The sequence below is a fragment of the Saccoglossus kowalevskii genome, chromosome 11, assembly GCF_978046115.1.
Source record: "Saccoglossus kowalevskii chromosome 11, keSacKowa6.1, whole genome shotgun sequence".
In the NCBI taxonomy this organism is placed as follows: Eukaryota; Metazoa; Hemichordata; class Enteropneusta; family Harrimaniidae; genus Saccoglossus; species Saccoglossus kowalevskii.
In genome coordinates, this window is record NC_140651.1 from 25,684,918 (window position 1) to 25,712,148 (window position 27,231).

Consider the following 27,231-nt stretch of genomic DNA (forward strand, 5'->3'; position numbering starts at 1 on the left):
CAAAGGTATATGATTTAGCTTGGTATGGGTTATGTAATTAGTACAGTCTCTTCAATTAATCTCTACAAATCCTAGTATCTAAGCAAGTTATATTAGAAGTTACCTATACTCACCTAGTTGTACTGTATCGTACCATAGTAAGTTAGTACCTTATAACTAACCACATGTCTAAGTATCAAAGGGACTGTTCTGGCCAACAGTCGTGGACAAAAAGAGATTGGTTGATGTATTACCAGTAGGTAATCATTGTCCTTGGTTATTTTTCAACTTAACCTAATGTTATTTTTCAATGGTAGATCTGAATAGAGGGCATGCTTTTGTATGCTGTAAACTGCTTTAGTTTCATGTGTCCATGGAAACGGCAAATAAATTTTGTAGCAGGTGAAAATTAATTTTTCTGGGGTTTTATGCTACTGAGTGTCAGTGACTTTACAGAATTTTTATTTTCATCAATGCCATAAAATCATCGAACCGTGAAAAATTCCTACCAGTGAAAATTAAGTCATTTAAGCAGTACTTTTCATTGGTTTATTGCACATACATGCACACAATTTTAATTGTATTTATTCTACATGTACATGTATAGCAAAGAATGAATACAAATTGCTAGTTGGAGTCTATACACATTCTATGTATGCTGCTGAAAACATATCTAGGCATGCATCACTAAAATGTGCAGGTTAACATCAATAGATATCGACATAATCTCAGACACTGTCAATCTCAGATTTTCACCTAGTTGTAGAATTTTTGGCTTTTCTCTGTTCTAAAAGTCTGCTAAACCTTCGATAGTGGACAGTTATTCTCGGACACTGTCAATCTCAGATTTTCACCTAGTGGTAAAAGAATTAGCAGCACTATTAAACAACAATACATAACATACTGGGGAGAATATGCCAAATGAAAAAACAAAACTGAGAACATACATTAAATTTAAAATGAATTACAATCTGGAAAATTACATTAATATTTTGGATAATAATCAAAGAATATCAATGGCTAGATTCAGGACAAGTAGTCACAATCTAGCCATTGAAAACGGCAGACATACCAATCCAAAAACCCCATTAGAAAATAGAATTTGTAAACAATGCACATTACAGGAAGTTGAAGACGAATTACACTTTCTTTTAGTTTGCCCACGATATCAAACAGATATAAATGATTTTATTTCCAATATTTTATTCCCCAAAGAAATCATTACCAACCTGCAAAAATTCACATATTTAATGAAAAGTAATGACAGAAATATAATAAAACTTTTAGGGGAATTTTTACATAAATCATTTATTTTAAGAAATGAGCTTTTTTTGGATATAATACCTTGACTCTTTTTTTTTTCTATTTTTTACGTTATCATACTTTGATATTATTTTAATCACTTATATATTTATTGCTGTAAACCAATAGAACATTTATACTTCTAAGGATGCAATAAAGTTATTATTATAGTTGTAGAATTATTGGCTTGTTCTAACAGTCTGCTAAACCTTCGATAGTAGACAGTTATTCTCGGACACTGTTAATCGCAGATTTTCACCTAGTTGTAGAATTTTTGGCTTATTTCTGTTCTAAAAGTCTGGTAAACCATCGAGAGTGGACAGTTATTCTTGGAACTATCAATCTCAGATTTTCACCTAGTTGTAGAATTTTTGGCTTTTTTCTGTTGTTCTAACAGTCTGCTAAGCCTTCGATAGTAGACAGTTATTCTCGAACACTGTCAATCTCATAGTTTCACCTAGTAGTTGTAGAATTTTTGGCTTTTTCTGTTGTTCTAACAGTCTGCTATAAAAGCCTTCGATAGTAGACAGTTATTCTCGAACACTGTCAATCTCATAGTTTCACCTAGTAGTTGTAGAATTTTTGGCTTTTTCTGTTGTTCTAACAGTCTGCTATAAAAGCCTTCGATAGTAGACAGTTATTCTCGAACACTGTCAATCTCATAGTTTCACCTAGTAGTTGTAGAATTTTTGGCTTTTTTCTGTTGTTCTAACAGTCTGCTAAGCCTTCGATAGTAGACAGTTATTCTCGAACACTGTCAATCTCATAGTTTCACCTAGTAGTTGTAGAATTTTTGGCTTTTTTCTGTTGTTCTAACAGTCTGCTAAGCCTTCGATAGTAGACAGTTATTCTCGAACACTGTCAATCTCATAGTTTCACCTAGTAGTTGTAGAATTTTTGGCTTTTTTCTGTTGTTCTAACAGTCTGCTAAGCCTTCGATAGTAGACAGTTATTCTCGAACACTGTCAATCTCATAGTTTCACCTAGTAGTTGTAGAATTTTTGGCTTTTTTCTGTTCTAACAGTCTGCTAAGCCTTTGCATGGAGGTAAAATAATACCTCCATGGCCTTTGATAGTGGACAGTTATTCTCGGACACTGTTAATCTCATAGTTTCACCTAGTTGTTGTAGAATTTTTGGCTTGTTTCTGCTGTTCTAAAAGTCTGCTAAGCCTTCGATAGTGGACAGTTAATCTTGGAAACTATCAATCTCAGATTTTCACCTAGTTGTTGTACCAGTAAATCTTTTGGCTTGTTTCTGTTGTTCTAACAGTCTGCTAAGCCTTCGATAGTAGACAGTTATTCTCGAACACTGTCAATCTCAGATTTTCACCTAGTTGTTGTACCAGTAAATTTTTTGGCTTGTTTCTGTTGTTCTAACAGTCTGCTAACTTTAGAAATCGGACAGTTATCTTTTACCATCTTTTGTCATCATTTACTAGGAAAGTACTCATTCTTCATTTGAAACAGTTTGTTTACATGTACTTGTTTCTTTGTCCTCAACAATGCTGTTTACTAGAAAAGAGTTTTCTAGAATGAGGTTGTTCTTGCATGGTCCAAGTAGAGACTATAACTTCCCCTCACCATTAAAAATGGTACATTTTTATTTTGAGCAGAAAATAGGAGTTACATAACACATGTACACTGTCACACAACCAGTGATGGCGTTGCAAAAAAACACATTTAAAACTCACAGTAGTAATTTTCTAAAAACTCATTAAAGTATGGCAAATCAGATGTTAATGGTAGTTAACGACCTATTTAGGCCCATGGATGTTTACTAGAATGTCAACCACAGGTAGGCCATTAACTAAAGTAAACGTCAACCACAGGTAGGCCATTAACTATAGTAAACGTCAACCACAGGTAGGCCATTAACTAAAGTGAACCTCAACCACAGGTAGGCCATTAACTATAGTAATACTACTTCTTGGCTTGTTGCTATTATTCTAACAGTACGCTAACCTTCGATACTGTAGAACATTCCCCTCACTATTTAAAAATGGTACATTCTTTTAAGTAGCAATACCCTGGATTTGAACCAATGAAATTGGATTTTCTACTGATTGAGCTAAGCAGGTGGTTCGTGGTGGAAAGCATGTTATGTACATGAATCAGGTGCAATTTCTACAGATTGAGCTAAGTAGGTGTTTCGTGGTGGAAAGCTTGTTATGTACATGAATCAGGTGCAATTTCTACAGATTGAGCTAAGTAGGTGGTTCGTGGTGGAAAGCATGTTATGTACATGAATCAGGTGCAATTTCTACAGATTGAGATAAGCAGGTGGTTTGTGGTGGAAAGCTTGTTATGTACATGAATCAGGTTCAATTTCTACAGATTGAGCTAAGTAGGTGGTTCGTGGTGGAAAGCTTGTTATGTACATGAATCAGGTGCAATTTCTACAGGTCATTGGCCCTTTGTCCTTCTATACAAAATGAGTTTCATAATACATTGCGACGGGGCTGCAAAAAAATCAAAGTTAAACTCCTTATATTTTTCATCAATAAGTTATGCATATTTGTTTTATAAAACAATATCTAGAGTTATAGGGGAACCAGAATTGTAAATGGATATGACATGGTGGTAGTGTGTACAAATCTTTTGCAATCTGAACGGTCCCTGGGTTGGAGTGGCTTGTTAGCTGTTGTATATATCTGGTAGCGTGGCTTATGTGTTGGCTTTGAATACAAACAATGTTCAGCACCATCAATGAGGTTTGATTGACAAACCTCATTGATGATGCTGAACGTTACCTACCATAAAAAAAACTTCAATTAACCTCACTGTGATGACTGTAGAATTTGGCTGAAATGAGATAATCAATATGCAAATTAACTACTTAATATGCACAGACAAAATTTGCTCAAAAGTATTTGAGATTTTGCTTATACAGACTGACATACCAAACTCATTACCTCCCTTGCATATCACACATACCAAAGCTAAAAACACCTAAAACTCGCCAAAATTGAGTCAAACTACAGCAACTTGGACACTAACAGCTTGCTTGGCATCTCGGTTCTATTTATCACAACTATCAGTAACCAATAACTTCAGTTATTCCTAGCTGCCAATACACACATTGGTAGGCGTTTTACTGTTGTTTCACTGCATCCACCATGCGTAGTACATTCTTGGCTTGTAGAAGTAATGGCATGTCAATCATACTGCCCCGAAAAGTAAATGCACCCTAAAAAATAATAACAGTGAGCAAGTTACATTTAAAAAAAAAATGATATTATATGTTCCTTTTTGTCGTTATCTGGTTATGTAACTTTGTGAGATTACTGCTGATCTATTCAGAGACTGTGTTGTGTCTCATAAATATATACTAGAAATACATGCATTTACAACATAAAAATGTGGTTAAAAAGTTACCATAGATGAGAGTAAAGTGACACAGTCTGCATCGCTCTGCATCATATTCAACATGGGTCCCATGCAACGTCTATACGATGTATGTAGCATTTATAGTTTACATGTTATGCAGTAGCTGCAGTTTAGTTGAAGCATATATACAAATTGAATTTAGCAAAAAATTCAGTCAATAAACAAGCTTCTCTCTGATTGGTCTGAATGTTAGAATTGGGTAGCCAATCAGGCATGATGTTGCTTGTAGCTTTGTATTTACTGCATGACTGTGGCACTCCACCAAACAAAAAGTCTGTTCCTTTTCATATGATGCTAAATGACGCTATCAAAGAAATATCATTCTTCTATGCACTTTATGTAAATTATCTAGTGTTATTTCATACTTTGAAGTTGGGGTCACTTCACAGAGCATGGAACACCAGGAATTTCATTAATTTGTAATAATCTCCAAGACAACCTGCTCATAGAAATAAGACAAGAGACACTTCCTCAGGGTGTTACCTTTCCACTAGACTGGTGATCCTCAAATGCTTTGACAAGTTCCTGTGCCCATTCTATCTTCTCCGTACTAGGACTAAATGCTTCCTGTACAATGGAAATCTGATTGGGATGAATCACTTGTTTACCTATAATAATTACAGAAAACACAGGATGAAATAATTTAATAATGAAATAATTAATACTTCCATACAATTGTCGGTCAAGAACATGTGCTTGTGTTCGACCGAGTCTGGTTGACGCCAGGATAGCACATTAAAATTGCCATTTGACAGAGAGATGGCCACACAGCCCCGTCATGCAGTCCCAAACATAAATATGACTTCTGTGGCAAAAATGTACTATGTGTCAGCACTAGCACTTGGAATATGCACATACAAAAAAAGAAAAAGTCAGGAGAGACAACAGCGACACCCAATGTCCATAACTGTTGCCTGACACAAAAATATTTAAAAAAAATAAATATATTTCCATCCACAATGAATTTAAAAATAACAATAATGAATACAAATTCGTTTTTCTGATGAGTAACAAACACATGTTCATTTCCCTTTCGCAATTTCTAAAAAATCATTTGAGATGAGACAACAATGCCTCCTTAATAATTAAATATTCATTCGTTTTTCTCATTGACAAGAGTACAATGTACTCATTTCTATTGCTATGTACCTAGTTAAGATTTTATTATAATCATTTGTTTTTCTTTTTACATATACTTTTGTGTGTTGGTATTTGCCTTTAATATTTAATATTTTTTTCAAACATTAATTTTAATAAGTGTATCATATTTTTTTCTTTAGTTTTGTAAGTTATATATAATAGTAGTTTTTTAGTGATCTTACTGCTGTACTTTCTGAAGTCAGTGTTGTGTCGATAAATGTACAAGTGATTGGGAGAAAATCTGAAATGATACACACATTCCTGTATATACTGTAATGTTAATTGAAATAAATCTGTTGAGTGCCTGGACTTATTACCAGCTGTATGTTTGTGAATTACCACATCATTGCAGGATTTGGTTAATGATTTGATTTTAGGTAATGTTGTTACGCCACATCATGTTCGTTATCTCATCGCCTCTTTAAATTATCACACTTCCATATACAGGTATTTTTATTTATTTATATATACTGCAAAATAATTTATTTTAGCTGGAATTAACTTTTTGGGTGTTTTGTATGGAATTTATTTTCACTGTTGTTTGACAAGTTGAATGTAAAATATAGAAAAAAAGGTATATTCACTGGATTTTATTGTCACTAAATCATTTTTTCAGCGAAAATTAATTCCAAGCGAAAATAAAGTATTCCAGTATTACTTTTAGTTTGAATAATGAAGTGATCACTTACCAGTGTAACCCATTCTAGCTCCTTCTAGTGACTGTCTTTTCAGACCTTCAGAATCTATGGAAGTAAAAGATAATTATAGTCAATCAAACAACACTTATTGAATACTATTACACAATAGACATTATTTAAAATTTTGCTCAATAATGATTTATTATGTGAAACAGATAAAATGTGGACATCATCAGTATATGATTAAATTTCAGCCCCAGCATGCTATTTTATTGCAGACTTTTAGTGGTTTGGTGAAAGCCTTGTCAAATCAATATCTCTTGAATGCCAAAGACAACTTTCGTCATAATAAATATGCATAATTTTTTTTCAAAACTTGATCAAAACTTGTAGGCAATGGGAAATTATGTCAATTTATTCTAAAAATTAAAAAAGAAAAAAACATACAAATTCAGGGGAAAAACATTTTCATTCAATTTTTTTTTATATCAAATTCTGGTAAATCTGTGCATAGTAAAATTAAACGTGATGGAAAAGTATGGAAAAGAAGACACAATGTTCAATTATGACTTTTGATGTTGATATACAATGAGAGGTAAAAAAGTTATAGTCTACCTACCCTTGAAGTCAATGTGAACTAAATCTATTGCTTGTAGTCTGTATGCTTTGGCTGTTGTCACTACTTTCTGTCTGGCATATATCAACTCAGATGCATCAGATGATCTAGAAGCACCTAGTGAATGGTACTTTCAGTTAGTTCAGTTGCTAACTTTTGTTTTTGTTTTATTTGTTCAAAGTATGAACACTAGAAATCAGCTCATGCATAATAAAATTTGCCAAGAATTCACCAAGTTCTGTAAATGCATTAATTTTCACTAGTGTTATGTTTTATAATAAAGTGAATAAACCATTTTCCAAGTCACTGCGAGATCCCGTGTTATGAGAGCAATCGAATGTAAAAACAAGACAAACAAAGGTCATAGCGTTGTAGTGGTGAGAAACATTGCGTGGGATTCGACAAACGTGAAAGTATTTTGGGGGATATTTTCATGTTTAATAATATACTGTACACATTTGATGAAGTAAGGGTATTCAAACGCAATATTCTCCTGTCAAAGATCGGCCTTTTGATGTGAGCTACGAAATAAAGAAATTTGTGTCCAAATCGTTTGATTTTTGTGGCAGAAGTTTGGCGCACATCTTTCACGCAACTCATGAAATCTCGCAGTTGAACCACAGTCACTCTACTAGTAGAGTGACTGTGGTTGAATGGAAAATCACCTATGTTGGTCATAAATTCACAGATTTCAATGTGAAATGATGAGTTTCATTCTAATTTTATGCTTTCCAATTTGTTTAGTTTATCAGTGAATAAAGTAAAATTAAAACCAGATGTTTTTTTTCATTAATGATGTCATAGATAAATATTTAGAGGATTATTATAGCAACTAGCTGCTAACAAGGATTGTGGTTGGGTTCGGTTGGCCACATTCCAACTTCAGTAGGATTTCAGCCAAACTTGAACTTAAACTCTCACAAATCAATTGATAACATGAACTGCATTTATTTGCGAACGAAATTCTTCAACGAACTGATAAATACATAAACTTGTAGAACTGACCCACAGTTGAGCACGGACTAAAAACTGGAATACAACTACCGTTAAACTTTAAAAGTGAAATAGAACATTACGGCGATTTCCACGCTGACGGAAATTAACCAATCAGTGACTGCATTCTGAATCAATAATGGAATGTCAGTCAACACCTATGGCTTGTTATGGTTTCAACGATAAGGATGAAGAAAATGGTGGATTTGATGACTTGCTCTGACAATGAAACTCACACATAAACAGTTGATTCTGCAAAGAGAGACACATGAGGGCAGTGCCACAGACATGGGACAATAGACAGACCTGGTTGCTAGGGACATTTGATGAACTGACATTGATGCAGATGACAAAAAACTCACCAATATCAGCACAGAAGTCATCTGATCCAAAAACCACACCATCTAGCATGAACGGGCCATCTTTCGATAAATCCATCCCATGGTGTAAAATTTCTCTAAGATGTATTAACGCTATAGCACTTTCTATAAATATAACTAATTTCATTGGTTGGGATAATTGTCTATCTGATAACACTTCTTTTAACTTCTCAGCTACCTTAAATGTAAAAGAGGGATTTATTATTATGATTTAATATAATAAATATTCTATTCCTTTGATGCATTCAGGCTACACTTTAGGGCACTTACAGATTAGGATTAAAGCTAATCCCATATATCTGCATATAAGCTAAATCCTTAGGTATTCTCAAAAGGGAACAATGGTTATTTTTCCTCTCAAAAGTAAAGCCTCTGATGCACTCATGTAAGTTGCCATGACTTCATCTCAGAAGTGGCTTGATCAGACCAAGCTGCTCACATACACTTTCTTAGGCCTGATAGGGTCTGGACCAGGTCTGCGATAGGGACCACATTCAGCCTAGCCTAAAATAGCTATTTGTTAGACCATAGTTGGAAAATAGTTTCTCAATTAACATAGTACAGGTCCACTGGAGGGTAATTCGATTGAAAAAACTAGCCCCACACTGGGGACTTTTAATCTTATGACATTTTGTTACAGAAAATTTGACAGCACATACTAATAAATTGACAGAGGAGATTCCTTGAATGTTGGACATATGTGAGAAAGAACATATCAAATATAATGCCTCAATACTGCTCCTCAGGGATAGCTGTATAAACTCTATCTACTGTAAAACATGTCTTTTTCACGAGTATGTCTTTTTAGCGAATTTAGCGAGAGAACTGATTCGCTAATTCAAGATGTCCTTAATGACCTTATTATAAATTCAAAATGGCCAAGGCTTCGGGATTTGTATACAGTATTCGGTACATAAAAATCTGGGGCGCTTCCTAATTACATTTGACAGTTTTTCTTTGTTTTTATGGAGGTGATAACTGCACATTTGTTTTGGACTGCTACGGAAAAGTACTGTGAAAACAGGAAATCAACAAAGACAAGAGAGATTCGCTAAATCAACATTTCGCTATTACTACATTTTACCACAATTCGCTGAAATTGCCTGTCGCTTTTCCAACATATTTTACAGTATATTATAAGAAAACTCACCCAATGTAATTGTTGAGGTTCATTGACCTTTGGTACCATCAAGGTAGCTGGTAATCTCTTAGCTTTCATAATCACCTTCAGATCTTCTTCAGCCAGCGTTGGATTATCTATAGAATTAATCCTCACTGCTCTATCCATGTATGATGGCAATTCTAGTTCATCCAACATTGTACATATTGTATTTCTGGCTTCTTCCTACAGAACAGATGTACATGTATATGAATAATTTATTGTGAAAAAGAAATACAGCAGTATATTTTGGGTTCAGAAAGGTTGCATGTATTTATCAGAATACACTGCAGGATCCAAGCTGTATCCAGATAAAACCTATCCATTTCAAAACCATAGCTTAGAAAAAACAATGCACATGGTATATACAAAAAATCATATTAAATAAATGCATAAAAAACACTTTCATAGATGAACAAATAAATAAAAACAAATAACAAAATGTATAAATAAAAAAACTAAACAAACTGACTGCTAGTGAAAGTCACAGCCACAGATAAATAAATAAAAAAACAAATACATAAACAAACAAACAAACAAACAAACAAATAAATAAATAAATAAATTAATTTCCCACCTTTCTGTTGAGGGCCACCCCATCCTCGCAATCCATACACACACAGTCTGCCTTCAAAGTTGGTATTTTCTTCAACTTTCTCTCGTCGTTGCCAGGTACGTACAACATTGCTCTCCTTGGGGTATATGCAGACACGGCAGGAGACTGAATGCACAGTGTTCTGGAGAGGGTGATTGGACTAGCGTCCCGTCTTCTCATTAGACATAAAATGTTTCTCATAGTAGAAACCCGGAAACAGGAATTAAACATTTTGAACAAGCAGTTTTTGAGTTGCGTTGCGTGGCTCTAATAAGGAATATTATGGATATAAATCAACAAAAAAGTCGTTTTTTCAAATTTTTACTGCGATTCTAATCCATCCTTGAGAACGGAGATTGTTGAAGTCCAGCTGATTCGTGACCTGAATTGACCCCACTTTAAACAATGCTATAATAGAGGGCGTTCTTCGTGACATTTCCGAGAAAGGACACATCAACTTCGGAGACTTTTTTCTACCGACGTGTCACTTTACTTTACTCTTTAGACCCTGGACACACACACTTAAATAAGGCACAAATATATATCTCTGCTTTTTGAATTCACTGGAGAAGAGAAGCTCTATCACTGCAAACCAGCAAATATAGTAAACTTCCGGGATCCAGATTTCTGCTGCCGGTGCAATATGCCGTGCCAAATCATCATGGATCACCGGTGAAAACGTGACAGACATGATGCTACCCAGGTTAACAGGTGCTCTCAGAGCTTTCTCCCCGGTTTCGGGCAATATCGACGCACCAGGAGAAAATGACCATGTCGTGCCTAGGTCGAGAAAATCCAGAGGATCACGGAAGGAGGGGATGGGCTGGGATGATTTGTGTTTTATCATCGAACAAAACAGCTTGCAAAAAAAACACGAAGTTACAGCGGAACTACGGAAACTAATGCACACCGCCAGGGAAATAGGTAACGTAAAATGACATCGATGATGTTCTTTACTTTGTGTGATACTAGTAGAAACATTGGGGAAAACTTGTTGAAATCACTTATGTTGAAAATACAGTATTTCATTTATGATCTCCATTCATTTGCATTTTGATTTCTTGAAATCTTGGTCCAGGTGAGTTGGCGTGAGGTTACAGTTCGAGCCATACTTAATAACCAATATCAAAAAGTTTCAATTCAATTTAAGTATTAGAGAGATTCTACTTATCCTCTATGATATTTATTCCTTAACCAAATTCAACTTGGAAAACAAATGTAAAGAAAACCACACTACCATACTACACGCCACCAGATTTCAACCTGTCCACACCATGGAGGCATACCTCCATAATCACACTTAGCTGACACATCATTTTGTTATCATTATGATCTCAGTTTATAATCTCATTTTATAATCATTTATATGATCCCTGTTTATAATCTCATTTTATAATCTTATTGATGCTCTAAAGAGTAAACAGAACAAATACCAATGAAGATCATATCATCATGCTAGTGATGCAACTACCCTGTTGAGGCACCCTTACATACAATCATACATATATGGAGGCAATCTGTTTTGATATGAATTTTTTGATTTGGCCTTTCACTCTGTTGAGATATACAAATCATACTACAAGATCAGTGTCATCAAAAGCACAATGTACCAGTACATTGTGTTTGTTTCTGTTAATTGTTAACACTTTTTCTTATTTCCTTCGGCAGTTGGTGGTGATGCCTCACCAGAGACAGTAGAAAGTACAGCAGTGTTTCTGTTTGTAACTTTACAAGGATGTGAGAAGGTTGGCCACCAAGAAACTATTGAGCTAAAAAATACTCTGGGACCATTCCCGGCCAATGCTGCTTCCCAAGCATGTAGCACAGTGCAAGATATCTCCAGGCATATTCCGGTGGAGGTGCTGGAGAATTTACATGCCAGAGAGAAAAAGCAGAATTTTGAATTTGGAAAGAATATCAAATTCTCGTTTGATTCATTCAACGTTGAAGTTGATGAAGAGGAGTCTGACGACTCTGACACAGAACACTACAACTTCACTATGTCCTATACGGCACCTGTTGCCGAACCGGTTGTCAATAGCAACCATGTCAATAAGCGTAAACCAAATGAAATAAGTGGAAACTGGCTACGATTGGAAGTGGAGAAGTACTACGGTGGGGATGACGGTATGACCGCACAGATCTGGTGTGAGACAATCTTTGATGAACTTTGTTCTTCTAAAACCAATGATGAGCTACAAAATGATGTATGTTTGTTGTCTAATTATATGCATGCCATTTAAATTGATAATTCGTACTATAAACCATTTTCCAGTCACGACAAGATTCATCGTCATGCATTATCTCTGAACAAACAGGGGTCATAGCGTTGCAATGAAACAACAGGAATTATGAACATTTTGTGTTAAAATTTATAAAATAAAAATACACTTATCTTGGAAGCTATCAATTCATTTGGTAAAGCTCAGATTCAGATTATTTTTTTGTAGTACAGTAGTATTGCCAAATAATTGTTGGTAAGCTGGAACATACCGTAGGTCAAAGGTCATACTGACCACTTTGGAATTATTTGATATTCATTTGCTAACGCATTGAATTAGTCAAAAGCTATTTATTGGTCATTTCAAATTGCAATCTAGTTTATATTTATTTTTATAAAAAATAGTTAATCCTTCTTGAAAACAATTGTATGTATTGGTTCTTGCTTTTGTTACAGCTCTTTGAACTATTGGGGTTTGATAGATTTGAATTTATCCAGACCTTGTTGTCAAATCGTCACAAAGTGCTTAATGCTGCTATGAATGGAGGGAATAAGAATTCAACCAAACCAGGTATGTTCCGTGAAATGTATAAAGAATTACGCTCACTTTGTCATGGGGTTTGTTTATGTAATCATAGCATTACCATCAGGTTGTTTGGTTTCCATGGTAATACTGAATTTAGCAATGTATAATATTGCCCCAAATTTGGTCTGCAGATGTACTCTATGTATTAAAGTCAATGTTTACGACTTTTAAAAAAAAAAAACCACACAAACCAATCATGAAAACCTTATAAACCTTAGTACAGACGTCATCTTTCAGCTTAGCACTGGGTCAAAATAAAAATAAACTCAAAATTCTTGCCTTTAAAACATTACTTCCTGGATAGCTGCTGTGTCTGTCTATGGAGGCAGTGGAGTTTCTATACCTACTGGCCTCTCTTTCAGTTCTTCTGAAACAGGAAGTGCTTGAGGGCGCTCGACTTATGAAAGGGGTCTATTTTTCTGTTGTCTTTCTTGTTACACTGAATGGATAATTTGATGATTGTTATGGAACCATAATACATGTATTACTGTAGTCAGTAAAATGTCTTGGTATTGGGAGATTCTTTTGAAACTAGATACATTCCTGTAAAACCAATAGTCTGTTTATCTCCTTATTATTTTGTTAATATTACACATAAATTTGCAGGTGATGGCGATGTATCTAAACCAACTTTTGGATGTCAGGTTACGATTCAGGTAAGACAATCAGAATAAATGCGTAACCTTAAAGCGAGAGGGTCATCACCTGCGCACATGCGATAATTGAGTTCCAAGCCGCGATAATAACACACGCTAAAAACGCAAAGGCTCATGGGTAGATGCTTGTTTGTAAACAATGACACGCTATGGCCATCTGACGCATGCACAGGTGACGACTCCCTCGCTTTAATGTATTAGTCTTACATATATATTGTATCACAGCGGATATCAATTATGTCGCTGATAGCAGAGTTCACTGAATTAAAACCCAGTGAAAATGCATAAAATATACTTTTTTTCTTCAAAAACCAGTGAATTTAAACTAGCGAATATATTTTGCTATTCACAACAAATCATTGAAATAGATCTTATGCGTATATTGTCAGCATTAAATCTGTTTTACATGCTGAACAATTTTCTATAAATAGATATATTCTTGGTATGATTTTGAAATCTGACAAGTGTAGTTGCTCCAGTTGAATCTTCAGTTCCTAATGTTGTGCTTGTTCATAGACTGAGAAAGAAAAACAGCTAAGAAAACAGTATATGAAGGAAGAGAAGAAGTTTGCAAGGAAAGATGCTAGAATGGAAGAGAATGATTTTATGGATGATTTTGACCCACAGCAGCTTAGATTACAGAGGTACGATAGAATGATAATGTTTTTTGGATAAGTGTCATACTATGGCAAATTGATCTTTATGTTAAACAAACGAACACATGAGACATATTTTTAGGATGTACATGTTAATTAATTTTGGGTTTTTTCCATGTGTTTGCAGCCTACTGTAAAGGGGGTAATTATTCACTGGGTTTTAATTTAGCTTATTTCCCTGACTGGAAAAATGCGCTAAATTAAAACACAGTGAATATGTAAAATTTAGCATAGAACACATTATCTAAATGACAAAACCGTGAATTTAAAACCCACTGAATATGCCTGTAATAGTAAATCAGTGAAATTTAAACCCAGTGAAAATTAGTCATTTTACAGTATTATCTTACACACATGTTATATCAGTGTTTGAAATTTCTCAAAATTATTGCATTCTTTGCTTTATTATCTTTGTGCCATTTATTCAATAATATCATTTATTAAAATTGCATTTTAAAAATTTTAATTGAAGCATTACAAATTGTCAACAGTCTACCTGGCATGTATTTTCTCATTTGATAATGTAAAGATCATTTTGGCTCTGCATTGATTTAAAAATATGAAAATGTTGGCAAAAAATGTAGTTGTTGTCCTTTTAGGAAGAGACACGTAACACAGCACATCATCCAAATACCATAACCTTGGGGGCAGAGCTACGTCACAGAACATTCTACGTTGCTAAGACGTGTGCCGCTCTATTGTGTATTTCTGTGGGCTCTGCGTGAGCTGTTGTGGAACGTTGATCAAAGAGCCGGTGAAAACAGCTAAAGTCAAGGGAACAAACTCAACCTTGAAGTACATTATTATTTGTAATCCTGAGCAACCAAATTTATATATGTTGCACACACTGGGGTTATCTTGTTACACTGTTCAGGAGAGTTTCAACAACTATTCCAAAGTACATTTTTTGAAAGTTATCAGCCTTTGTTTTTCACCGTGATGGTTGCTAAGCGGTGAAAATACCTGGATGTTCCCCCCAAGGATTTGCTTGATTAGAAGAGCAGACGTGTCCTAACTTTTATTCTTTGTTTATACATGCAGCTTACTAATCTTGTGGTACTTTAATTTATATTGTACAGTGCCTCTTCTAAGCCAACAGGATACATCACAGAGATTGTTTGTGATAATTAAATTAGTTATGACTCAATAGAAAATCATACATTGAAAAAGTTACCTTGAAAACAACTTTTCTTTTAGTTGAGGAATTTGCACATTTTATAAAAATAGAAGTCACATACAGTCTTGATTTTTGACTCCCGTGTGCGAAGCACAAAAGGGAGTCTTTGCAGTTACCCTGTCTGTATGTCTGTATGTATGTATGTATGTCACTTTTTTTGTTCCACCGTTATCTCAAAAACCACTAATCAAATTTTGGTGAAACTTGGTACATAGATGCTCTGGGATAATGCGCAGAGTTGATTAGGTTTTGGTAAAAATTCATGAATATTAATTTGCATGATAATTAGCTGATTTTTAGCTGTTCCATGACTGTTCCACAGATATCTGAAGAACCATTCATTGGATTTTGATGAAACTTGGCACATGGATACTCTGAACTAATGCGCAGATTTGATTAGTTTGGGGTAAAAATCTATGAATATTAATTACCTAATTTGCATAATAATTAACTGATTTTAAGCTGTTCCATGACTGTTCCACTGATATTTGAAGAACCACTCATTGGATTTCGATGGAACTTGGCACATGGATACTCTGAACTAATGCGCAGATTTGATTAGTTTTGGGTAAAAACCTGTTTATATTAATTACCTAATTTGCATAATGATTAATCAATTTCCGGCTTTGAATTCCACTGATATCTCAAGTACTAATCATCACATTTCAATTAAACTTACATAGATGTCATATGACAATGCACAGACCTGATAGTTTTTAGGGTAATATCAGTACATATTAATTACCTAATTTGCATAATTAATTAATTTTCATCTTTTGATATTTCGAGTAGTAATGATCACGTTTCAATGAAACTTGGTACATAGTTACTTGAGGACTGTGCAGACCCCTAATCAGTTTTTGGGTAAATATTTGTGCATATTAATCACCTTATTAGCATAATTAGTTAATTTTCACCTGATACAAATGTATCTCAGGTACTAATCATCACATTACAATGAGACTTGCGACATAGATCTTCTAGGACTATGCAGAGACCTGATTAATTTTGGGATAAATAATTGTGCATATTAATTACCCAATTTGCATAATTAGTTAATTTTTTTGCTGTTTTATGGCTGTTGCATTGTCTAAAAAACCACTCATTGGATTTTAATGACCATATTAGTTTTTGGTAAATATTTATGCTTCTTAATCACCTAATTAACATAATTAATTAATACTGATATCTCAAGTATTGATCATCACATTTGAATAAAACTTGGTACATAAATGCTCTAGGACAATAGACAGCCTGATTAATTTTGGGTTAAAATCTGTTTATATTAATTCTCTAATTAGCATAATAATTAATAATTTTTTGGTTCTAATCACGTTTCAATGAAACTTGGTACATTGTGCAGACCTTATTAGTTTTACACTTAAATCTGTTCATATTAGTTACCTTATTTGCATAATTAGTTTTCTGCGTTTCCATCAATATATCAAGTTCAAGTAATTTTGAATTAATTTTTAATGTGTCTCCAATACTCTCAGCACACGGGAGTTCTTTCTAAGCTTTCTTTGATTGGGATATTATTTTGACTTGAGATCAGTCTGTTAGAGGATGCACTGATACTATGGCATCTTTGTATACCATGGTGAATAGATTGTGGAAATAAACATATTGATTATCAATGCAGTACACATCTCACAGATACAGTGACCTCCTGCTAAGGTGATGGGAGGCAAACAATAAACGAGACTTATCAAGAGTTGTGGTTTATCATAGATAGAAAGACTGGATAACTTTTGCTTAGACATGCTGCTCAGTTGGAAACCAGAGATCAGAATAATGTATTCTTCACATTGCAATGAGTTTTTTAGGGCTTTATTAGAGCAGTACCTGCCGAGAAACTTGTACAGTCATGAGTTGACACCTTGAGCCCAGCCACAGACACTGTTTCCCAGTATTTTTTAAGGAAATGACTGCTAAATGGCGATGACATCAACACTGTTTAAAAATCACCAGCCCTGATTGTCTCATACTGATGTTTTAATGGCGAGCCAAATACATGAAGCAATTAATTGTAAAATTTGTTTTTTCCAAAGCTACTGGAAGCCATCAAGTTATCCGCGACTTAGCTAATATCGTGACTTTAATACTGCAGTGTGGCAAGGGGTCACTACCGGTATATACGCAAGAACATTCAATATACTGTAAAATACTTTATTTTAGCTGGAATTTATTTTGTTTTGTATGACATTTATTTTCACTGATTTTAGAGTTGAAGGTAAAATGTACAAAAAAAAGGTGTATTCGCTGGATTTTATTTTCACTAAATCATTCCTTCAGCGAAAATAGCGAAACTTAATTGCAAGTGAAAATAAAGTATTTTACAGTAACAACCAAGGAGGAACTGTGCACAAACATCTTTCTGTTTCACAGAATCATATCATCACATTTGCTTATCTTTATTTCTTTGTATTTTTTTCTATTTTTCGCAGAGAAAGGTCTTTACAAGATGCGGGCAAATCAACACTCTTCTCTCGTCCCCGGGTACACGTACCACAACAAGAGCACTATCCAAATGTTTATGACTCAATGATAGAAGCACGTCTTTCATCATCGTTTATTGGCGGCACTAAGGTCAGTTTAATTAATCATTAATCTCATTTCCTATATTAAGTATACACATACTGACAAACTGACATAACTAAAAATCAATGAATGTTTGCTTTGTATTGTATTGTCTCAGCTCATTCATAGAGGGCGCTATTTTGATGATTTCTTACGATTGTCATCTTTTGAAGTTTTTTCTGTCCATATTTTGGCACAAGATTTTGCGTATTTTATTACATTCATCTCTAATTTCTTTTGGATCAAAAGTAATTTCCATTTGACTTGATATAAATTTTTGGAAATATGGAAAACTACATTTTAGTTTATTCTTTGAATGGTGACAAAAGTTGCCAATCAAAGGATGAAAAAAAACACTGTTTATTGTCTCATCACTCATAACACATATATGGTAACCCTTAGATTAGTTTCAGTACATATTATAACGTCATTTGAGGACTCGCTATCTTGGTTTATTTCAGATGAGCCTGCCTATTGGTTTTGAAAAGCAGAGTAATAAAATTTACGAAGAAGTTAACATTCCTCCATCTGAACCTGCTCCGGTACACATCGGCAAGAAAAAAATATTGATAAGTGATTTAGATGAGGTTTGTGAAGATTAATTCATACTGATGCACAATGGATGGGAAAACATCTGTCCTTTCATCGTTGTCTGTGTTGTCAAAACACTGTAATCAAATTTCCCTGGTGATAACTCAACTATAACTTCGCAAATTTTGGCTTAATTCATTATTGGCATACTTTTAATATGTTTGTATCCTCAGTTTTTAAGATTCTCAACATTGCTATCGATGTATAAACATGTATTAAAATTATATCATCTATTATTTTATGTTTAAATTTAATGTTCATTTAATTTCACAGATTAGTCAGTTAGCTTTTAAAGGAATGAAATCTTTGAATCGCATCCAGTCAGTCGTCTTTGAAACAGCATATCTCACAAACGAGAACCTTTTGATCTCGGCGCCGACTGGTGCTGGTAAAACCAATATAGCTATGTTGGCAATACTACATGAAATCAAACAACATTTACAGCAAGGTGTGATCAAGAAAGATGAATTCAAGGTGAGGAATATTAGACTCAACTGAGATATGTCAGGGAAATTTCTGTATTTCTGTGCACTTTTCAGTTGTCAACTCTAAACTTAGTGTGTTTGCGTTGATGAAATTTTGCGAATGTCGCTGTGACTCCTTTTACGCAATGTACCAATAAACATATGATTCACTGCAGTGATAATGGTACACGAGGAAACTAACTGTGGCGATGGACAACAAGTTGCCTGAAAAGCTGTCATGATGTTTTTTTCAGGTGACATCTAATGCATCTTGGCGACTCGTGAGAAAATGTATGCATTGTCAGGTGTCTTTTCTCATAAATTAACTCATGTAAACCGGTATTTTAGTACTTCGGTAAATAGTTCTTTTCTCAAAAATTTTATGATTTTCAAGACTTCTGAAATATGAAAAAATGTGCCCCTTTAGAATAGAATGGGAAATAACATATTATCATAATCAAACAAATCTTTTAATATTGTTCTGTTATTCTAATGTAATTTAATACTTTTCTTACACTCGACCTTCATGTATAGAGGTATTTTATACCTGAAGTTATCGGGTTTAAATAAATATTAAATCATATCGACTAAAAAAAAAATTGCTTCTACTAGATTCTGCCATAAATTCACCCATCTGAAAAATTGCCTTGGCCGATTTCACGGCTGGTGGGCCCTTATTTGGGGTTTAAAATTTCAAAAAAATGATCATCAAATATCCCAAACCCAAACCAAATGAAACTATTGCAGAAGTTAATTCTTGCTGAATTAAAAAGTAGACCCCCTTTCATTACAGTGTCATCCAACGCATCTTTCTTAAAAAAAAATCACATTAACGAACCTTGTGTGTCAAATGCTATTATTATTTTTTTCATTTTATTAGTAACGAAAGTATATTCTAAAAGAAGTTTCAAATAAAAACGAACACAACTGCATTAGCAAATGATCGCGGTAGCGCAATCCGGTTATGCTGCGTTTCACAATTGTTGATTATTACTTAGTAATGATTATAATAACGTGCAAACAATGCATTCGTTGAATTTCAACTTATTTCATTGTAAGCAAATGATTCCGGTTGCATTTTAAAGGCTCGATGCTGTAGATATAAATATCCGCCATGTTTTGACCTGGGACGATGTTCCTATACCTGACAGGTGAAATCACTAATTAACCAATCAAAATGATGGATGATGCCAACGTGTTCAAATTACCATAGCTCATTTAAATATGTTAATGTTATTGAACGCAGCATGGAAGAGATTTGCCGATGGTGTTGTACAATCTTTTGGCTTGGATTTTGATGGGAAAGTGGCATGATTTGTATTTAAATAAAAAAAATTACTTGTTTTCAAAAGATAAACTGAGCATTTGAAGAATAATTTAATATTGTTTACAGTGATAACAGTTCATTGTCGAAACAAAGCTTATACCAATTCACCCTAGTTGCAATAAACATCATACTCTTGAATAGGCATCAATGACTAAGGTGAAACTTTTAGGCATCAGGAAAGATTAAAATAACACATTAAAAAACTGCTGAAAAATCGCCCTGGACGATTTCTTGGTTCTAATTTATTTTTTTTTAAACCCAAACTGCCGTTTAACAACCCAGGACAAATTTACGGCAGAATCCGGTATATACAATCATATAGAAGTATGATTTCAGGGTACAGCGTAAGTCTGGCTATGAAGAAATGGCACTTGTAACATAGTGATATGTGAGTGAGTAGGGGAGCTATGTGGAGTATCTTTCCTCCGTGATAGCCTTGTAAAGTTTGACTCAAGTTATTTATTAATGTTTTATATATTATCAGATCATCTACGTAGCACCAATGAAAGCATTAGCTGCTGAGATGGTCAGAAACTTTGGTGGTAGACTTGCACCATTAGGTATCGCCGTGAAAGAACTGACTGGTGACATGCAGCTGACGAAATCGGAAATACAGAAAACACAGGTATGTCCATGTGGACATGTTTACAAACAAATATATGCGCTTCAGTTCCATATCAATGTTATTGACTTCTGTGTAAGTCCCACAGTTTGTGTATGTTGGCATGTTGTTTATTTACTCGCATTTTACACTGGCTGTACAGCAGTGTGCCATGCAATTTAGGTTGGAGATAATATCACTCCAAAAAAATGTCTTGTGTTGAAAAATAAATAATATTTTGTGTATGAGTATCATGTTCATATTATTTAACTGGAAAAATGCTAATCTTGTATTTCATACAAAACTAATATGTATTATTTAAATTAATAAAATAAATAAAACAATTTAATTTTTCATTTTTCTGTAAAATTTTTTTTTGCCAGATGTTAGTGACGACCCCAGAGAAATGGGACGTGGTGACTCGTAAAAGTACTGGTGATGTGGCTTTGACGCAGTTAGTCAAATTATTGATTATAGATGAAGTGCATCTACTGCATGAAGACAGAGGTGCGGTTATTGAATGTTTAGTTGCAAGGACTTTAAGACAGGTGAGAAGAGAGATTTAACATGTGTAGTGGATAGTTGTCTGGTTCATGAATGTGATGGTCTTGGTTTAACTGTATCGTAGTTTAGATGAATGAATGAAGTAAAGGTTTATGTTATTCCACCCTTGAACTGCCAAAGTTAAAATGGAATCCCTACATTAAGTTGCGCAAGCTTGTTGACAGCTGGGGAGAGAGTTTGTATACAAATAAAGATTGTACATGGCTGTTGGTTCTGAAGACACAAATTGAAATGTTGTATTTTACACTTTATAATTTGTGTATTAAATATGAATTTCCTTTTTGACATATTATAAATTACATAACTATAGTTAGATCACTATATCAATGTATGATTTATCCATCAATAATATTCTAGAGCAATAGATATAATAGTTACAAGAACAACTGCTGTGATGGTACATATTCACTCTAGCAAGCTATACTTAATTAAGATACTAGTAATTCTTTATTACAACCATATTGAAATAAATTCAATTTAGGTGAATACAAATGTAATAAAGGTATAACAAACTATTCTAAAAAACTAAAACTATACTTATCATAAAGACACAGTAAAGAAATATTAATGGTATTTGAAGATAAAAATTAAAATATTACATTTCCATGAGTTTTTTTAACATTGATATTGTTTTTTTGTCGTATATGCTGTTATTATGTATTTAATAATTCTTTTATCAATGGTCTGCTCTCAGCATTTAAAATATAAACAAGCTTTTCTGTATTATTTGCTTGAACAAAATTTTCAATTGATTCTGAAAATGTTGTGTATAATCTTATATAATAATACTTTATTTATAGGTTGAGTCCTCACAGAGTATGATACGCATCGTTGGTCTGTCAGCAACGTTGCCGAATTACTTAGATGTAGCCAAGTTTCTACATGTTAGTCCGTACTTGGGATTGTTCTTCTTTGATGGTCGTTTCCGTCCTGTACCGCTTGGGACAACGTTTGTCGGGGTGAAGACGTTGAATCGTATGCAGCAGATGCAGGATATTGATCAAGTCTGTTACGACAAAGCGGTAGATATGGTAGAGAAGGGACATCAGGTAAATATTTGCTATTATAATATATTCCAATTTATTTTAGATTGTATGTCATAAAATAAAACTACTTCTCCACACCACTTTTGATGTTTCCAAATTACAAATGTCTATTATTATATTATTCTCTAATTATGCCCCTTCCTTTCCTGCTGTAGATGAAGCGCTCTTTTGCCGCACAAATGGATGCAAAAATAAACAAAAGTAATGGCATTCATTGATAGCTTCATTTCGTTGTGGTGTTGTTTGTCATTTAAAACATAGAAAATCTCTTAAAAACAGTTATCGGTTAGCGACTACACAACAGAACAATAATGAAGTTGTTAATGGCATTTCTTTTGCCACCTACATCATAGATGCACCTTGTTGCCACATGGCTTCATTTACATGTATTGGAAATTGATCAATTTCCTATCTCATACTTCAATTGATCCACCAAGTGTAAGTCACGTGACAGTGAATATGGACCATTTGTTGATTTTCTGTGTCACATAGTATTTTTGTATGAATACATCATAATTATCCACAATTTTGTCGTCCTTGTTCAGAGATGTTTTTTTTATAACAGAAAGTATTTATTTGATTATCACAAAAAATGTTAGCAGGTCAATGGTTGACTTTAATAAAATAAGAAGTGATGAAAATATGCAGTCAATTTGTACAAACATGCTGCATTTGTGCATCATGCTGGAACTTTGGACAAGCCTGCATCACTACTGGCCTAATCGAACAACTTATTATATGCGCTCAAAACTTGTAGATACATTAATTTTGATGCAAGTTTATGTATATTCTGTTTCTAGGTCATGGTATTTGTTCATGCTCGTAATGCAACAGTCCGCACTGCGATGAAACTAAGAGAAATCTCAAAGAATTCTGGGGAATCGGGTTTATTTGCTGCTCGGCAAAACTCTCAGTATGGACACGCCGAGAAACAGGTACTGATATTGATTAATAAATAAAGATTAATTCAAGTGCTTGCAAATTAAGAAATACATCATATTAAAAAACAGTGCATTCACTGCACAAATGTCTGGCATTGTAAGAATTGTGTACTGCTGAATAGTGGATAATATTATTACTCAAAATAAAAATATTGTAAACATAATGCATACACAATAACATGTCAATCACCCAGAACATCTGCAAGGTACTAACTTTATTTACTCTGTTGTTTTTGCTTTGAGTTACATCATGCCTACAAAATGAACATTCAGATTTTAAGGGAAACCAGATCATATTATAGAAAAAGTCATGAGCTAAAAGCACTTTAAAGTGTCCCAGTCACCACACTGTTTGTATGTGTGATACAGTAAATGCCTTAATTATTTATTATTTTACTATTTTTGCCGATAAGTGAAATTGGCAAATTAAAATCCCACATGAAAATGTCAGATTTCAACATATTATTTCACTGACAAATCTGTGAAACTAAAAACCAGTGGAAATTAATGCTTTTACAATATCAGTTGATGTAACATACATTAACTTTAAATATGTGACAACTGTGGTAGGACACAGTCCTAGAGGGACTGTGGGTAGGAGGAGATTTTAAAACTGGAACAAAGCTTAAATTCATTGATAATAAGTGGAATTAATTTTACTTTTGATAGGTACAAAGATCTCCAAATAAGCAACTCCGAGAGATGTTTCCTGACGGCTTCGCCATTCATCATGCTGGTATGCTTCGACAAGATAGAAATCTCGTAGAGCGATTGTTCTCTGATGGACTCATCAAGGTTTTAGTTTGCACAGCTACACTGGCCTGGGGAGTAAACTTACCGGCTCATGCTGTGATTATCAAGGTATGAAAATCCCCTAGATTAGTGTATGTGTGATTTGCAAGGTTTGAAGACCCCCTAGATTAATGCAGGTGTGATTTTCAAGGTATGAAAACCCCCTAGATTAGTGTATATTTGATTATCAAGGTATGAAAACCCCCTAGATTGGTATATGTGTGATTGACAAGATATGAAAACCCTCTAAATTAGTTCAGGTGTGATTGGCAAGGGCTTATCTACGTGATTCATTCCAATTCCTTATAAAATTTACTGTCAGGAGGGTTATTCTATTTTTAAATTATACGCACAAAATAAATTTGCTGCCATATTGGCAGACAAGATACAACACTCATGTGTGACTCACAGTAAGCATATTGAACACACACGCTCAATTTGCCAGACTTTTGTGACTTACGTCTCATACATACTAGCTGTCTGAGTTGAACGTTCACAACCAGCTGACTTTAAAACATGTTTTATTGCTTCTTCAGGGAACTCAACTGTATGATGCACACAAAGGTGCTTTTGTAGATCTTGGAATCCTGGACGTAATGCAGATATTTGGCCGTGCTGGAAGACCACAGTTTGATAGTTATGGACAGGGTACTATTATCACCACTCACGATAAACTCAGCCATTATTTATCACTAATGACTCGACAGAACCCTATTGAAAGTCAGTTTACACGTACACTCGCTGATAATCTCAATGCAGAGGTAAGTGATGTCATATCCTGCTACTGGTGCATTCTAGGTGATAACCTGGTCATTATTTGACAGAACAGTTTCCCACATAAACAAACAAACAAATGAATAAATAAATAAATAAAAAGAACCTCATTGAGTCAATTGCACTAGCTGATAAACTGGTCGACTGGCAGGGATCTTGTTTTTTTTTTTGTTTTTTTTTATGTGGTATCTTGGACATGCTCTGTCAGTTGCCATTCAAATTTGGCACATACATTTACTTTATACATGTTAGGATGCATGTCCATGACAATTTGTTTCAAAATCTGGTCAAGGATGGCCGATTGACAACCATCTGACTTTTTGGCCTTACTACTATATTTCCACAATTTATGTACCATTTTCATTCACATACATCATACGTATCAGTGTGTTTCATAATCAGATCAAAGATGGCAGAATAACAACTGTTTTTATTTTTGGCCATATTACTACTACACGGAACACATGTTTTGATGTAAATAAACAATCTGTTGTATACGCCACTTGGAACTCAAGTTTCAAGGACACGCTCGTGACAACCCCTCCGCTTTAATATGACGAGCACAAAGAGAACTTTCAAAAATTTAATGGGGACTGTGTCATTTTCAATGACTTGTATTTTAAATAATTCATGTTTTCTTGTATCCTGTTTTCAGATCTCTCTTGGAACAGTGACAAACATTGAGGAGGCAGTCAAGTGGTTAAGTTATACTTATTTCTTTGTGAGAATGCGTCTCAATCCACTGGTTTATGGCATTGACTACAAGAAAATACAGGTCAGTTTGCAACGGTCGTTTTTCAGATACAATGTTCAGTTCACAATCACATTTGATTGCTAATGATAGATTACTAAATGCTTTGTGTGCTTTCTGCACCAACAGTGGCTATGACATCTTTTCTGGAAATCTCTCATTGCATATCAATTTTGCAGGAGGATCCCACTTTAGAACAGCACCGTACAAACCTAATCACAACTGCAGCCAGAGCCCTTGATAAAGCTAAGATGGTGAGATTTGATGAACGAACAGGGTATCTACATGCCACAGACCTTGGACGTACTGCTAGTCACTTCTATATCAAATACAATACCATTGAAATATTCAACGAGTTATTTAAACCATATATGACTAGAGAGGAGATATTCTCCATGATATCCAAAGCGGAAGAATTTGATCAAATTAAGGTAAAGTATGCATGTCTTTTCACCACCTTTGTTAATTTTTGTCTCCTTCCACCAAATTGTTCTGTTTGATTTCTGCTTTCCATTATAATTTGTTTCCCTAAACTTTTGTTCAATTTTTGTAATCAAAATCAGATTCTGTCAATTTTATCTAAAATTAATTTGAAATTTGAAAATGACAGAAAACGTGCATAAATTGTTACCCACATTTTTTTGTCCCTACAGAGGGCCCAATGAAAATTACTTTATTGTATATTGGCCTACCCTCTTTAAATAAAGTGTTAAATAAATAAATAAAATTTTGCGAAAAAAATAAATAATTTGCTCATGACATTGTAATTCTACATTGTCTAGGTTCGTGAAGATGAACTATCGGAACTAGAAGCACATGAAGAATTTGACTGTGTAATGCGAGCTGCTGGGGGTGTTGAAAATGGTTATGGTAAAGTCAATATTTTACTACAAACTTACATATCAAAAGGAAAACTGGACAGTTTCTCGCTGGTTTCTGATATGGCGTTTACGGCACAGGTAAGTATCTACCACTTCATTCCAGTGTGTCCAAGAATAAAACTACTAAAACAATATGTAGAGATTTATAATTTTGGAATTATAAGTTTTAGTTTCTTCTTTTAATTTTTGTCTCACCTTTCCATGTATCCTTTGGGATTAATTTCTCACACACACCAAACAGCAATACCTGATATCATACATATGCAAGATGATCTCTTTTATGATTCATTCAAATATGGCGGACTGGTGGCCATTTTGGCTTATAAATCACTAAATGCAGTACATCAATAAAATGTCTGCCAACGTGATGACTGCTTTTTCATTTACACTTTGATTATATTAAAATTTGCTGGTGTAAATTTTTTTCATAAAT

At 34.2% G+C, this 27,231-nt stretch overlaps 2 protein-coding genes across 2 annotated transcripts in view; one reads left to right on the top strand and one right to left on the bottom strand.

Moving 5' to 3' along the window:
• Positions 1-2,853: 2,853 nt before the first annotated feature.
• Positions 2,854-10,577, bottom strand: LOC100378244 (citramalyl-CoA lyase, mitochondrial-like). The gene is made up of 7 exons (XM_002740767.4): positions 10,173-10,577; positions 9,587-9,781; positions 8,419-8,614; positions 7,067-7,180; positions 6,499-6,552; positions 5,153-5,277; positions 2,854-4,469 (listed from the first exon to the last, which is right to left on the bottom strand). Exons 1-7 carry the CDS (start codon positions 10,419-10,421, stop codon positions 4,374-4,376), a joined length of 1,029 nt encoding a protein of 342 aa, XP_002740813.2. The 5' UTR covers positions 10,422-10,577; the 3' UTR covers positions 2,854-4,373.
• Positions 10,578-10,696: 119 nt separating this feature from the next.
• Positions 10,697-27,231, top strand: part of LOC100378396 (activating signal cointegrator 1 complex subunit 3-like) — a 66,265-nt gene continuing 49,730 nt past the window's right edge. The window contains exons 1-17 of the mRNA XM_085505069.1: positions 10,697-11,114; positions 11,859-12,397; positions 12,868-12,982; positions 13,604-13,653; positions 14,170-14,297; positions 17,934-18,075; positions 18,528-18,653; positions 18,931-19,131; positions 20,933-21,073; positions 21,433-21,597; positions 22,414-22,662; positions 23,460-23,594; positions 24,270-24,461; positions 24,929-25,153; positions 25,822-25,941; positions 26,097-26,348; positions 26,700-26,876. Coding sequence (XP_085361195.1) covers positions 10,880-11,114; positions 11,859-12,397; positions 12,868-12,982; positions 13,604-13,653; positions 14,170-14,297; positions 17,934-18,075; positions 18,528-18,653; positions 18,931-19,131; positions 20,933-21,073; positions 21,433-21,597; positions 22,414-22,662; positions 23,460-23,594; positions 24,270-24,461; positions 24,929-25,153; positions 25,822-25,941; positions 26,097-26,348; positions 26,700-26,876 — 3,192 coding nt within the window. The 5' untranslated portion in view covers positions 10,697-10,879. The remainder of the gene's footprint in view (positions 11,115-11,858; positions 12,398-12,867; positions 12,983-13,603; positions 13,654-14,169; positions 14,298-17,933; positions 18,076-18,527; positions 18,654-18,930; positions 19,132-20,932; positions 21,074-21,432; positions 21,598-22,413; positions 22,663-23,459; positions 23,595-24,269; positions 24,462-24,928; positions 25,154-25,821; positions 25,942-26,096; positions 26,349-26,699; positions 26,877-27,231) is intronic.